The sequence below is a fragment of the Theropithecus gelada genome, chromosome 16 (genome assembly GCF_003255815.1).
Source record: "Theropithecus gelada isolate Dixy chromosome 16, Tgel_1.0, whole genome shotgun sequence".
Classification (NCBI taxonomy): domain Eukaryota; kingdom Metazoa; phylum Chordata; class Mammalia; order Primates; family Cercopithecidae; genus Theropithecus; species Theropithecus gelada.
In genome coordinates this window covers 51,827,795-51,842,000 of record NC_037684.1, presented here as the reverse complement: position 1 = coordinate 51,842,000, position 14,206 = coordinate 51,827,795, and the positions used below count along the sequence as shown (strand labels likewise).

The 14,206-nt window shown below is 56.8% G+C and overlaps 1 protein-coding gene across 1 annotated transcript in view; it reads left to right on the top strand.

Moving 5' to 3' along the window:
* The window catches only part of DNAH17 (dynein axonemal heavy chain 17), a 154,097-nt gene that overhangs the window by 69,246 nt on the left and 70,645 nt on the right, over window positions 1–14,206 (top strand). Inside the window, exons 32-44 of the mRNA XM_025361810.1 lie at window positions 1,745–1,870; window positions 2,113–2,220; window positions 2,944–3,075; window positions 3,450–3,610; window positions 4,392–4,548; window positions 5,742–5,846; window positions 8,514–8,671; window positions 9,443–9,581; window positions 9,720–9,947; window positions 10,348–10,485; window positions 11,765–11,897; window positions 12,955–13,082; window positions 13,684–13,832. Of these exons, the coding sequence (XP_025217595.1) occupies window positions 1,745–1,870; window positions 2,113–2,220; window positions 2,944–3,075; window positions 3,450–3,610; window positions 4,392–4,548; window positions 5,742–5,846; window positions 8,514–8,671; window positions 9,443–9,581; window positions 9,720–9,947; window positions 10,348–10,485; window positions 11,765–11,897; window positions 12,955–13,082; window positions 13,684–13,832 (1,862 nt within the window). The remainder of the gene's footprint in view (window positions 1–1,744; window positions 1,871–2,112; window positions 2,221–2,943; window positions 3,076–3,449; window positions 3,611–4,391; window positions 4,549–5,741; window positions 5,847–8,513; window positions 8,672–9,442; window positions 9,582–9,719; window positions 9,948–10,347; window positions 10,486–11,764; window positions 11,898–12,954; window positions 13,083–13,683; window positions 13,833–14,206) is intronic.

Genomic DNA, 14,206 nt, shown 5'->3' with positions numbered 1-14,206 from the left:
GTCTGTCCAGATTCGCTTCCTGGGCTTACCCCTTACAAACAGAACTGCAGACCACAGTGAGGCCCGCCTGCACCGTACTTACAGCTAACGGGAAAAATCTGGCCGGGCACGGTGGCTCACGCCTGTAATCCCAGCACTTTGGGAGGTCAAGGTGGGCAGATCATCTGAGGTCAGGAGTTCAAGACAAGCCTGGCCAACATGGCGAAACGGTCTCTACTAAAAATACAAAAATTAACCAGGTGTGGTGTCACACACCTGTAGTCCCAGGTACTCGGGAAGCTGAGGCATAAGAATCATTTGAATCTGGGAGACAGAGGTTGCAGTGAGCCGAGATCACACCACTACACTCCAGTCTGGGTAATAGAGCGAGACTTAGTCTCCAAAAAATTCATCTCCAAAAAAAGAATCTACCTTCATATCCTCTTGAGGGTTTTTTTCTCCCAGTAGCAGTTACTTGTGGGTATGTTTTTTGTTTATTTGTTTGTTTGTTTTTGAGACAGAGTTTCACTCTTATCACCCAGGCTGGAGTGCAGTGGCACCATCTTGGCTCACTGCAACCTCCACTTCTCAGGTTCAAGTGATTCTCCTGTCTAAGCCTCCAGAGTAGCTAGGATTACAGGCGCCTGCCATCATACCCGGCTAATTTTTGTATTTTTAGTAGAGACGAGGTTTCACCATGTTGGCCAGGCTGGTTTTGAACTCCTGACCTCAGATGATCCACCCACCTCAATCTCCCAAAGTCCTGGGATTACAGACGTGAGCCACTGCGCCCAGCCCCCAGCCACATTTTTAAAGTGAGTCTTTGACTAGTCGGGTGTGGTGGTGCACACCTGTAGTCCCAGCTGCTTGAGAGGCTGAGGTGGAGGCATCACTTGAGCCCACAAGTGGAGGCTACAGTGAGCCGTGACTGCACCACTGCACAGCAGCCCGGGGCAGCAAAGTGAGACCCTATCTCAATTTAAAAACAAAAGGTGTGGCCAGGCACAGTGGCTCAAGCCTGTAATCCCAGCACTTTGGGAGGCCAAGGTGGGCGGATCATGAGGTCAGGAGATCGAGACTATTCTGGCTAACACAGTGAAACCCCATCTCTACTAAAAAATACCAAAAAAAATCATCCGGGCGTGGTGGCAGGCGCCTGTAATCCCAGCTACTCAGGAGGCTGAGGCAGGAGAATGGTGTGAACCTGGGAGGTGGAGCTTGCAATGAGCCAAGATCGTGCCACTGCACTCCAGCCTGGGCGACAGAGCAAGACTCCGTCTTAAAAAAAAAAAAGATGTGTCACTGTTACAGCTCTGTAAAATCCTTGACACGTCTGCCCCTGGGATGAAGATGATGACAAACGTTTTTCTTTTTCTTTTTTTTTTTTTTTTTAGACGGAGTCTCTCGCTCAGTCGCCCAGGCTGGAGTGCAGGGATGCAATCTCGGCTCACTGCAAGCTCCGCCTCCCGGGTTCACGCCATTCTCCTGCCTCAGCCTCCCAAGTAGCTGGGACTACAGGCGCCCGCCACCACGCCCAGCTAATTTTTTGCATTTTTAGTAGAGACGGGGTTTCACCGTGTTAGCCAGGATGGTCTCGATCTCCTGACCTCGTGATCCGCCCGCCTCAGCCTCCCAAAGTGCTGGGATTACAGGTGTGAGCCACCACGCCCGGCCGACAAACGTTTTTCTTTACAACAAAGCAAATTACTGGAACTAGAGGCAGGCACATATGGCTGTATTTGGTCACCGTGGCTCCTGTCCCCAGGTGGAAGTGTGGCTGAATCGAGTGCTGGACCGAATGTGCTCCACCCTCCGGCACGAAATCCCAGAGGCCGTGGTGACCTACGAAGAGAAGCCGAGGGAGCAGTGGATCCTGGACTACTCAGCCCAGGTCTGAGGCGGGCGGGGACTCGGTAGTGCCTCGTGGCTGAAATAACCCGGCCCAGGTCTGAGGCGGGCGGGGGCTCAGCCGTGCCTCGTGGCTGGGATAAGGGGCAAGTTTCTCTGCGTTCATGGGCTCCCCTGTGAACTGTGGTCCCCTGGAAAACCGTCTAAGCTTTCAGCAGGAACTTCTGTGTTAGCGGGTGCTAGCAATCGCTCACTGCGTGGGCAATGGGGGGCATCTACTTTCAGGTGGCCCTGACTTGCACCCAGATCTGGTGGACGACCGAGGTGGGCCTGGCATTTGCCAGGCTGGAGGAAGGCTATGAAAATGCTATCAAAGATTATAACAAAAAACAGGTGCGTTACTAGCGTTTAGTTATGTTTTTAAAACTTGTTTAAAAAGCAGGTGCATGGCCCCATGTGCCCGTCTGAAACCTGCCAGGTGAGTACCAGCAGCACCTTCTTGTTAGAGGCTGAGCCCCACGAAACCACCATTTCCACAGGCCAAATAACAGCCACGCACTGCAGCCCTAGGCACCTCTCCCCACAGGTAACAGACACCTTCAGAAATACGTACTTTGATTTCTCACTTCAAAATCATCAAATGCTACTGCGAGTCTTTAAAAAAAAAAAAAAAGTCCTTGATTAGAAATACAGAAACTAAAGATCATCTTTAAAAGAAGGAGAATTTACCTGTAATTCCACAATTCAAGCATGATACTGTCAACGTTCCCTTATGCAACCTGCTACACTGTGTGTGTGTAATTGATTTATATGAAAAAATATACAGACTTGCTGGATGGTGTTAAAGTCAGCTGTTTTTGCTTCTTATCTACTCTCTTTCATGGCCTTGAATTTCCTTCTACTACGTCCGTGCTAGCGGTTCCAAGGTGTCCCATCAGGGCCGCATCACAGTGAAACCAGTGCCTGGCTGGGGCCTACCGAGGGTGCTCCTGTTTTTCCTTACTGTAAACAAGACCATGGCAGTGTTCCCTATGCAGCTGTGGGCACCCAGCCACAAGACTGCCCAGTGCACATGGGCATCCGTGGCATCTCAGTGAAAGCACCTGTCCCCCACAGATTAGCCAGCTGAATGCACTCATCACGCTGCTCATTGGGAACCTCAACGCTGGCGACAGGATGAAGATCATGACCATCTGCACCATCGATGTGCACGCTCGGGACGTGGTGGCCAAAATGATCGTGGCCAAGGCACGAGTGCCCCGTCCCAGGGACCTGGTGAAGGGCAAGGGGACACTGGGTTCAGGGCAGTGCATTCAGGGACTCCAGACCCTGCGACTTCCTCTTGCTGGGGCACTGGCTCTGTTGCTGGCTGCGGCTGCCTCCTACCCCCCTTGCCCGGACTCACCCCTGGTGAGCCACACATGGTGGTCAGAGGAGCGGTGCCCGCCCATTGGAAGTGCCATTCCGTAGCGAGATTCCACTGAGGGCGGCCATACAGTTGGACGTGGGCGCTGGAGGGGGAAAGACGGGGGGGGGCCAGTCTTGGAGGCATGCTGGCCTTCCTCAGCCAGCCCTAGCTCTTGCATTCCGCTTGACAACAAGAGCTCTGGCTCATCCTGCAGGTGGAGAGTTCTCAGGCCTTCACCTGGCAGGCCCAGCTCCGGCATCGCTGGGATGAAGAGAAGCGACACTGCTTTGCCAACATCTGCGATGCCCAAATCCAGTATTCCTACGAGTATCTGGGCAACACGCCGCGGCTGGTCATCACCCCGCTCACCGACAGGTGAGGCCTGTCCCTGAGTCAATCACATGGTGCCCTTGGGTCCCTTTCCCAAGATTCTTGGAACTGTCCCACTTGGATGTCAGCTGTGGAGGCTGGAGGGACCGGGCATTTACGTCAGGTGGACGTGTGTTCACATTCAGTTCTCCCACCGTGTCCTTGTTCCAGCACTGGCTGTGTGACCTTGGGAGAGTTCTTCCACCCCTCTGTGGGCCTGCTGAGTTGGGGTCATGTTTTATGGACCCTCACGAGCAGACTCTGGTCTTCGTAGCAGTGCCCACCTCCCCGAATGCTGCAGGTGGGAAAGGCACCTGGGCTGCCTCCGCCCCACGGTGGTGGTTCCTTCGTCACAGCTGAAGGTTTTCTGTCCTCTTCCAATGTGTCTCCTGGGGCCGAGCAAGTGTAATAACTGCAATGAAAGAGAAAGTGGTGGCTGGGCGCAGTGGCTCACGCCTGTAATCCCAGCACTTTGGGAGGCCGAGGCGGGTGGATCACCGGAGGTCAGGAGTTCGAGACCAGCCTGGCCAACATGGTGAAACCCCGTCTCTACTGAAAATACAAAAATTAGCTGGGCATGGTGGTGGGCGCCTGTAGTCCCAGCTACTTGGGAGGCTGAGGCACGAGAATCATTTGAACCCAGGCGGCAGAGGTTGCTGTGAGCCAAGATTGTACCACTGCACTCCAGTCTAGGTGACAGAGTGAGATTCTGTCTCAAAAAAATAAAAATAAAAGCAGGGAGGCCGTGGGGTCACTGGCACACGTGCTTACCTGCAGTCATTTGCAGGTGCTACATTACCCTGACCCAGTCCCTCCATCTCATCATGGGCGGAGCCCCCGCCGGCCCCGCTGGGACCGGCAAGACTGAGACAACCAAGGACCTGGGCAGAGCCCTGGGCACCATGGTCTACGTCTTCAACTGCTCCGAGCAGATGGACTACAAGGTACGCGGCCGGAGTCTGGAGGAGGGACCCAGGGTCCCCACGTAGAAGCAGATCCTAGCACCCTGACCTCCGAGGCCCCGCAGTGAGCTCCAGGTCTCTGGATACCTCTGAATGACACTGGGGAGGAGGCGCCAGGGCCCCCACTTGCTGGTGGCATCCCCCTCAGGTGGTCTCTCTGGAGAGACTCGCAGGTGGACAGACGCAGCCCCAAATGTCCTGCCCCAGGCCCTGCCCTGGAGGTGACCCTCTCTCAGCTTCAGTTGTAAGATTGCCCCGGAACTGGGGACTCTGCACAGGGGTGAGCACCTCCCTCATGGTTCAGCATGGGGTGGGGTACAAGCAGTGTCCAGGTGGGTTTGGGAGGGGAGCAGGGGACGGTCCCGGTCCCGTCAGTCATCAGAGCCTGCACAGGACGTCATCAGTTCACAGAAGGCCAGGCAGGGGAGGGGATACCTTGGAGCTCCAGGCTGCAGCAGCCTCTTGCAAGAGCAGGAGGTAAGGGAGATGGATCCTTGAGTTTTGGACCCTAGGCCTGCAGAGGGTCTCCCCTCCCCGGCTTGGATCCGAGCTCCACCATCTGGGAGACCCCTCCGGAGGTTGAGGATGGGGCCAGCAGCCGCTGTTCACTGTCAAGGCCATGCAGTCCACATCCACCTCCTGGATTTTAGAAAAGTGAGATCTGACGTTGGATCTCCCTAGAAGGGGCTTATCATCCACCTGGAATCCCAGGTGTAGATGGGAAGAGCCCTCTTGATGCCCAGGTGGGTCCTAGAGGGACACAGATGCCTTGAGGAAAAGCCTCTGGCCTGCTCGCCGTGCCCCCATCGCACCTCAGAGGACTCCCTCTCCTCCCCGTGCAGGAAAGAAAAGGGCTGAGAAAACACGCCCTTAGAACTCAAAATGTGCTTCTCTGAGCCCCCTTGTTAGGGACTCCAGGAAGCCTCCATCCTGGGGTCTGGGAGCTCTGGGGGTCAAGGGTGAAAGGATGGGCTCTTCCTGGTACCCAGCCCTCCACGGTGTTACCCTGGGCAGTAAGCTGACCTGCCTGCTGGCCTGCGGAAGGCCCCAGTGCACCGGGGCCTGAGCGAGCTGTGGGCAGAGAACACGGCTGAAGAGGCAGGGGGAGGCCCCTGCAGCGCCTGCCCTCCCTGCCACCCTCCCAGCTCTTCATTTCTCCCTCTCGCCCTTTCCAGTCCTGTGGAAATATCTACAAGGGCCTGGCCCAGACGGGAGCCTGGGGCTGCTTTGATGAGTTTAATCGCATCTCGGTGGAAGTCTTGTCTGTGATTGCTGTGCAGGTAAAGTCCCCTGCCTGCGGCCTCGGGGTCACATCGGGTAATTGGCTCGTCAGCTTTCCTATGACCTCACATGCCAGATAGACCCTCCTTGCCTCTCTGCAATGTTCCAAGCACTGAAGGGTGGTGTGGTGCCAGTAAGCCCCTGCCCTGCAGGGTCCCGCAGCCTGGTTAGGCATATAGATTAAAAACAGAATCAGATTACAGGTTACATGTATGGTAGCATGCTCCCTCTCCTCTCCATGCAAGAAAGAAAAGGGCTGAGAAAATATGCGAGACTTAGAACTTAAATGTGCTTCTCTGAGCCCCCTCGTTAGGGATTCCAGGTGGAAATACAGGTGGGAGAATAATTAATTTTTGCTTAGGAAAGAAGGACTAAGTGCTTTGTGACTATCAGCGGAGCTGGGCATAGGAGGTGCTGAAAGGGAATGGCAGGAAAGGAGGGAGAGGAGGAAGAGGAGGAGGGAGGAAATGTGCCCGTGTATTTTGGAAACAACCATGCCGTGGCACAGAGCGTGCAGCGGGGTGGCTGCGGCAACATGGGCGCAGGGACCTGGGAGTGGGGAGTGGCCTGGGCCATGCTTGTTAAAATCTCCAGCACGGTCCCCACTTGTTAGGATTAGCATTTCTGCATCTTAAACAAATGCCTTAGGTGATCCTGACGCCTACTGGGGTTGACAAGCCCTGGGCTAAGGTAAGCGGAGGCCGACCTAGTGGCCTGGAACAATTGTGCTCTTCCAAAAGGAAATGCAAGTCAGGGCGTTGAGGGTGTCAAGGTCCTCCCAACCCAAGATAGACCAGGAGCGTGTAGGGTGTGGACGTGTGAATGCCACCTGGGCTGCTCAAGCCCCGCAAGCTGGGTGGAAAGCCCACTTTATTTGTTTGTTTGTTTGTTTATGTTTGGTTGGTTGGTTGGTTGGGTTTTTTTGAGATGGAGTTTTACTCTTATTACCCAGGCTGGAGTGCAATTGTGCGATCTTGGCTCACCGAACCTCTGCCTCCGCCTCCTCAGTAGCTGGGATTACAGGCATGCGCCACCAGCCCGGCTAATTTTGTATTTTTAGTAGAGATGGGGTTTCTCTATGTTGGTCAGGCTGGTCTTGAACTCCCGACCTCAGGTGATCCGCCCACCTCAGCCTCCCAAACTGCTGGGATTACAGGTGTGAGCCATCGTGCCCAGCCAAGAGCCTGCTTTATACACCAACTTAACCCCTGACTCTCGGCTTGGCAGTGATGTGGACTCCCTGCGCCTCCACCTTCTAATCTGTAAAACGGCGTTGGTGACACAGGTCTGCCTGTGGGATTAGAGGTGGCCGGGGGTGGCTGCTTCCTCCTCTTCTTATGCTCCCTCTGCCCCAGTCATTCCCCAGACCCAGGGCCAGAGGCCACGTGGCCAAGAGAATGGGGACCCCAACCCATGGCCAGTGCTGGCTGTTGCCATGGGGACCCTCTCCCTCGCCCGCAGCGCAAGAGCACAGTTGCTGAGCACCTCCGAGGTCCATGAACAAACCCCAGGATATTGATGTAGCCCCTACTCTGGGCACTGAATGTTCACGGGCTCCGATGGAGACCGCAGGAGAGGCTTGGCCTAGGCGGAAGCAGTGCCGTTCCGAAGGGCCCCCGCCCTGCCAGGAGGCGAGCTGCACGCTCAGCAGACTAGGCATGGGGGTGTCTGGGATCACCAGGGCACCAGGACTTGGCTCTTGTGGGGAAGACAGGGAAAGGCAGGTGCTGGGAGCAGCTTTACCGCGAGTATTGGGCTCCCTCAAGTGGCGACTTGGAGAGCCACAGCTGCCTTCTGCAGGTTTCCAGAGACCTCAAGCAACAGCCCCTGAAGCTCTAGGTTTAACCTCGTAGCTGACAGGTGGCCTTCAAGACTGTCTGATACGGAGGTGGCCGGTAACCAGTCCTCTGACAGATCATTGCCAAAGTCGTAACAGGACAGAAAAGGGCTGGGAGCGGAACCCCGCTCAGCAGGAACGAGGTCTTGAAATACTTACCGGTTCCTGCAACAGCCTGGGTACATCTCCGGAGAATTCTGCTGAGGGATAAAAGTCCATCTGGGAAGATGGTGTACGATACAATTCCACTTATATAACATCCGTGAAATGACTAAATCACAGAAACGAAGGACACGGTTGCCAGGGGTCAAAGGGAGGGAAGCGGGCAAGAGGAAAGTGGGTATGGCTATCAGAGGGGACAGGGGTCCCTGAGGTGACAGCAATGCTTGCCTCAGTGTCGCACCCCCCACCCCCACCCCGCTGTGACTGGCACTGTCATTAGGTAAGATGCTCCCATCAGGGGACATGGGGCAAAGAGTATGCAGAATTGCCTTTGTATTTTTTTCCTTCCCCCAATCCCTGTCTTTTGTATTTTTTGTTGAGACGGGGTCTTGCTATGTTGATCAGGCTGGGCTCAAATCATCCTCCAGCCTCAGCCTCCCAAAGTGCTGGGATTACAGGCGTGAGCCACTGTGCCTGGCCCTCTGTATTATTTCCTGCACGACATGTGAGTCTACAACTTTCTCAAAAATAAAAGGCTTAATTTTAGAAAGAAACTAGGAGGCTGCTGCAAATTCACAGCCTCGTGCTGTAACATACATGAAGGCCTCTCTGGCCTGTGGAAGCTGGCCATTTCCATGCTAACATGTCTGTGTCTCCAAATGTGCAGGTAAAATGTGTCCAGGATGCAATTCGGGCCAAGAAAAAAACATTCAATTTCCTGGGAGAGATCATAGGCCTCATTCCCACTGTCGGTATCTTCATCACCATGAACCCTGGGTACGCCGGACGCACAGAGCTGCCTGAGAACCTAAAAGCCTTATTCAGGTACATGGTCCTGGTGAAAGTGACGCCGTGGTAAGCCAGGCCAGCCACAGCAGCGTCCCAGTGCCAAGGGGTGGGCAGAGGGGAGGGGCAGAGGGCAAGCTGGGGAGGGAAAAAGTCATCAAAAGCTCCCAAGATGGCCGGGCGCAGTAACTTACTCCTGTAATCTCAGCACTTTGGGTGGCAGAGGAGGGTGGATCACCTGAGGTCAGGAGTTTGAGACCAGCCCGGTCAAGATGGTGAAACCCCGTCCCTACCAAAAATACAATAATTACCTGGGTATGGTGTTGCATGCCTGTAATCGCAGCTACTCGGGGGAGCTGAGGCTGAGGCAGGAGAATCGCTTGAACCCGGGAGGCAGAGGTTGCAGTGAGCTGGGATGGTGCCATTGCACTCCAGCCTGGGCAACAAGAGTGAAACTGTCTCAAAAACAAACAAAAAACTCCCAAGATGAGGCAGGCGAGGGCCTCCTAGAAAGTGCTCTGTCTTCCCCCCGGGTAGGAGGACCCCACCTGGGACACAGGGAAGGAAGGCAGGGTTCAGGGACTGGGGTGGCTCTCAGAGGAGAGGCCTGAAGGTGCACCCAGCAGAGGATGTGGAAGGAGGAGGGAAGCAGGGAGCGGGCGGGCTGGGAGGCCCAAGGGCCCAAAGATTCAACACTGCTGTGGTCCACCCGGCAGGCGCGGTGTGCTCTCCTAGGTGAAGAGGGACAGGCGGGAGTGTAGGTGGGGGAGGGAGTGGGCAGAAGCCCACGGATGCCGCTGACCTCCCCAGGCCCTGTGCCATGGTCGTCCCCGACTTCGAACTGATATGCGAGATTATGCTGGTGGCCGAGGGCTTTCTGGAAGCCCGCCTTCTGGCCAGGAAGTTCATCACCCTGTACACCTTGTGCAAGGAGCTGCTCTCGAAGCAGGTGTGTGTGTCCTGGAGCTCGTGACGGGTGCGGGGGGGAGGCTGAGGTGCAGGCAGCAGCCAGGGTTGGCTTCCGGACCTGCCTGCTGGCCGTGGGAAGGTGAGCCCACGTCTGCCCCCCTGTGCCCACTGCCCGCAGGATCATTACGACTGGGGCCTGAGAGCCATCAAGTCTGTGCTGGTGGTGGCCGGCTCCCTGAAGAGGGGCGACCCCAGCCGGGCGGAGGACCAGGTGCTGATGCGGGCGCTGAGGGACTTCAACATCCCCAAGATCGTGACCGACGACCTGCCTGTGTTCATGGGACTGATCGGGGACCTCTTCCCGGCTCTGGACGTGCCTCGGAAACGAGACCTGAATTTTGAAAAGGTTGGTACTCCTGGACCTCGGGTCTGTCCGGGGAAGCCTGCCTGGCTGGGGCTTCCTTCCCGCTGATGTTGGACGGGTGGGGACCCGTGTCACACACACGTTTCCCGGCGCTAGAGAGAGACCTCTGAGCCACAGCTGTCTCTGTGGCCCTGGCCCTCCCCACTCTCTCCGTGCTGGGGGAGGTCAGTCTCTCAACTGGGGTTGGGGGACTTCGGGCAAACCGATCCCCTGCACAAGGTCGCAGTGGAGCTATGTGAGCTCTCAACGTGGACAGCAGAACTTGCAAAGGCATGTGCGTTGGAGAGCAAGGCCGCCTGCCAGAGGGCAAGAAGCCCCCAGCCTCCCAGTGAGAAGAAAGGCTGCTTCAGTTCCTCACCCAGCCTCATCCGTGTCTCCCCAGATCATCAAGCAGAGCATCGTGGAGCTCAAGCTGCAGGCGGAGGACAGCTTCGTGCTGAAGGTGGTGCAGCTGGAGGAGCTGCTGCAGGTCCGCCATTCGGTGTTCGTCATCGGGAACGCGGGCAGCGGCAAATCTCAGGTGCGTCACCCCTGCAGGGACCCTGCAGGGATCTGGCATGGTGGGGGAGGGCTGGGGCGAAGGGTCAGCCCTCCATCACTCCCCGCCACCCCGGAGACCCCAACCCAGTACATCCCGGGAGCCCTCCGGCCTGAGTCATGGGCCAGGGAGGAAGCTGGAGGCCGAGGAGGAGGGGAGGAGTGGCCACAGCCCCTGGTCCCTGATCTCCGGGTGAGGCCTCCCTCCCTGTTCCTCCTTGTCTTCCTGCTCTTCTCTCCTTGACGTCAGTCACTTGTCTCCCTGTCCCTGTGGCCAGCCCGACCCATCGCCCTCCTGTCCCCTGCCATGGCCTGGAGTGTGGTGACATGCAGAGGGTAGTGGCGGATGTGACTGATGTCTGTGACGTGGAAAATTCCATGCCAGCCAAGTGTCCAGCCAGAGGCCCACAGGCTGGGCTCTTCTACTATTGTTTAAGAGCACTCCCAACGCCAGCCACACGGGAAAGCTCACCCCAAGCGATGTTTTAAAAGGCTGAGGCTGCATGAACCCAGTTTCCTAAAAAGGAACTCGGACATACACATACAGGAAATGTCCTCAACTGCATCTTTAAAGCTCATTTTCCCTGAATGGAGGATTATGGGGAGTTTTCCTAGATGGTTTTTCAGTGTGTGCGTATTACTTGTACCATGAGGAAGGAAGTAATGTGAGTGTTTTCAGAGCCTCGCACAGTCTAGGGCAAGCAGCTCTCCACAGGCTGCAGACACAGGGGACAGTTAGCTTCCCGTCACCCAGGCCACCTTCACCTCAGTCATGGTTGGGGGGTTTAAACTCACCTACCTGCCCCCAAAGCAAACCTGATCCAGAGAAGGGTTCAGCCTCGTGGTTCATAAAAGGCATCCAGGGCCGGGCGCGGCGGCTCACGCCTGTAATCACAACACTTTGGGAGGCCGAGGCGGGGTGATCGCCTGAGGTCAAGAGTTCAAGACCAGCCTGGCCAACATGGCGAAACCCCGTCTCTACTAAAAATACAAAAATTAGTTGGACATGGTGGCAGGCGCCTGTAATCCCATCTACTCGGGAGGCTGAGGCAGGAGAATCACTTGAACCCTGAGGCAGAGGTTGCAGTGAGCTGAGATCACACCATTGCACTCCAGCCTGGATGACAAGAGTGAAACTCCATCTCAGGAAAAAAAAAAGAAAAAAAAAAAAAGCATCTAGGCCCACCCACGGTCCTGGGGTTAGTGGGGCAGGATGTGCCAGGAACATGGAGTCACACGTGAGTGACCCACACCTTCACCAGGTCCTCAAATCCCTCAACAAGACCTATCAGAACCTGAAGAGGAAGCCGGTCGCCGTGGACCTGGACCCCAAGGCCGTCACCTGCGACGAGCTCTTTGGCATCATCAACCCAGCAACCAGGGAATGGAAAGATGGTAACAAGGGTGGTCCCGGGACGGGCTGCAGCGGCTCACCCAGTCCAGTGCAGTGAGTGTGTGCTGAGCCATTCCCACATGCAAGGCCAGCCTCCCCAGGCTAGGGTGGAGTGCACAGGCACGTGGCCTGCAATAGTGGCACCATGGTGACAGAGTTTATGGGGAGCAGTGGGCACGTGGCACCTGGGCTGAGGGGTAAGGGATGGGGGCCACAGGAGCTGGGACAGTGAGGACTGCAGGCCTGCCCTGGGCGGGCCAAGGGGAGAGGCCAGAGCAAGGATGGGTGTGACCCATGCGGAGTGCATGGGAGCCCAGATGTGCAGGCTGGAGGCTGCCCGGGGAGCCCTTGCCTCAGTCGGTGGGCTCTGGGGAGGAGCTTCCCCTGGGAAGTGGCATGCCCAGGTTTGCACTTTATGAAAGGAACTCGGGATGTTGGAGAGTGGGCTGCAGAAAGGAGCCGTGAGAGCTGAGGAGGTGTCAGCGGGAGCGGGGTGGTCCTGACCAGGAGCCTAGGCGAGGGCTCTGCCTAGCCTGTCCCCCACACCCTACCCATCAGAAGTGGCCCTACCCCTGACCCGCTTTCCCTGTCCCCCTTCGCTGCCTTCTGCATGTACAGTTCACTTCCCCTGCTAGAAGGCAAGCTCTGTACCCCCAGCCCCCACCTCGCCCCATTCCATGCCTGACGCATGACGCGTGCTCCACAGACCTCTGCTGAGCATGAGTGGACAGATGGACAGAGCTGGGTGCACAGGTGCTGCGCCCCGTGGGGTGTTGAGCCTGGAAAAACTGAACCAGCCAGGGCTGCAAAGAGGGGCTAACAGGGAGGGCACAGGTCGGAGGAGGGCAGGCAGGGCCCCAGGCATGGAGAGGGCATGTAGAAGCGAGGCCACAGAGAAGGGAGGGCAGGGAGCCCGGGCACCTCATGCCCGAGGGCCTCTGCTGTCCCTCTGAAGTAGGGGACAGGCCACCTCCGAGAGAGAGGCCAGGGTCAGGACCGGTGGGGACTGGAATGGGGCCAGAGTGAAGGGCCCGGGGTTACACCACCCGCCTCCCCCAGGCCTGTTCTCCACCATCATGCGAGACCTGGCCAACATCACCCATGACGGCCCCAAGTGGATCATCCTTGACGGGGACATAGACCCCATGTGGATCGAGTCTCTCAACACCGTCATGGATGACAACAAGGTTCGCGGGCCCTGGACTCTAACCCCCGAGGTCGCCCAAGGCAGAGGGACAACGGGGTCTCACAGGGAGGCGCCTATGCAGCACTCAGGCCCTGCATGCAGGGCTTGGGGCAGGGGGCGTGTCTGGAGCTCCACAGGGAGCTATGAGTGAGGGGCGCTTTGTCGCGGGACTTGGTCACATGTGCTGTGGTTCTGCATGCACCTCACCTTACATTGTAGCAGCAGGATGGGTTCAGGGTAAAGGCCTGGGGAGCAGAAATGGTTATTTAGAATTGTCTAGAAGCCATTTTTCTAAAAATGCTCCTCAGTTGGATGCAGAAGGGAACACAAGACTTCCCAGGATGGGGAGGCATGACGGTTTGAGAAAGCAGCCGTGACTCCATGCTGCAGCCCTCCCCGGTGTGAGTGTCTAGAGGCTGCTGGAGTCAGGGAGGGCAGAGAAGCCCTGGGCCAAGGGACTAGGGCTGCGGGCCAGGGGTGGCAGAGCTGGCCTGAGCCTCTCCTCCTTGTTTGGAGGTTTGCTCCGAGGACCCCCACCCCGGAACACTACTGGGACGGCAGGTGTCGCCGCAGGACCCCACGGGCTGCTGTCCCCCTCCTAGGTCCTCACCCTGGCCAGCAATGAGCGGATCCCACTGAACCGCACCATGAGGCTGGTGTTTGAAATCAGCCACCTGAGGACGGCCACCCCAGCCACCGTCTCCAGAGCTGGCATCCTCTACATCAACCCAGCCGACCTGGGATGGAACCCGTGAGTGGGGCTCTGGCTTTCCTGTTCCAAACCTCGGCGGGGAAAGACAAAGTTGTTGGCCTGTTTTAGAGTTGCATATTCATTCATCATTCATGTAACAAACTGTGTACCAGGCCCTTACCGGGCACCAGGGCCGCAGCAGTGAAGGGGCGAGAGACAGACCCAGGAATAAATGGTATAAATCCACAGTGACACGAGGCAGGGCGGCTGAGCAAACGGACATTTGCACAAAGTGCCGGGGAGCAAGGGCTGGTGTGGGAAGGGAGGTCTTGGCCTCCATGGAGGTAGGAAGTCTTCCCAGGTGACTGAAGTTTGGGCTGCCGTCTGAAGGGTCAGGCTGCCTCTCGGGGATGAAAACAGACTCACCAGACAAG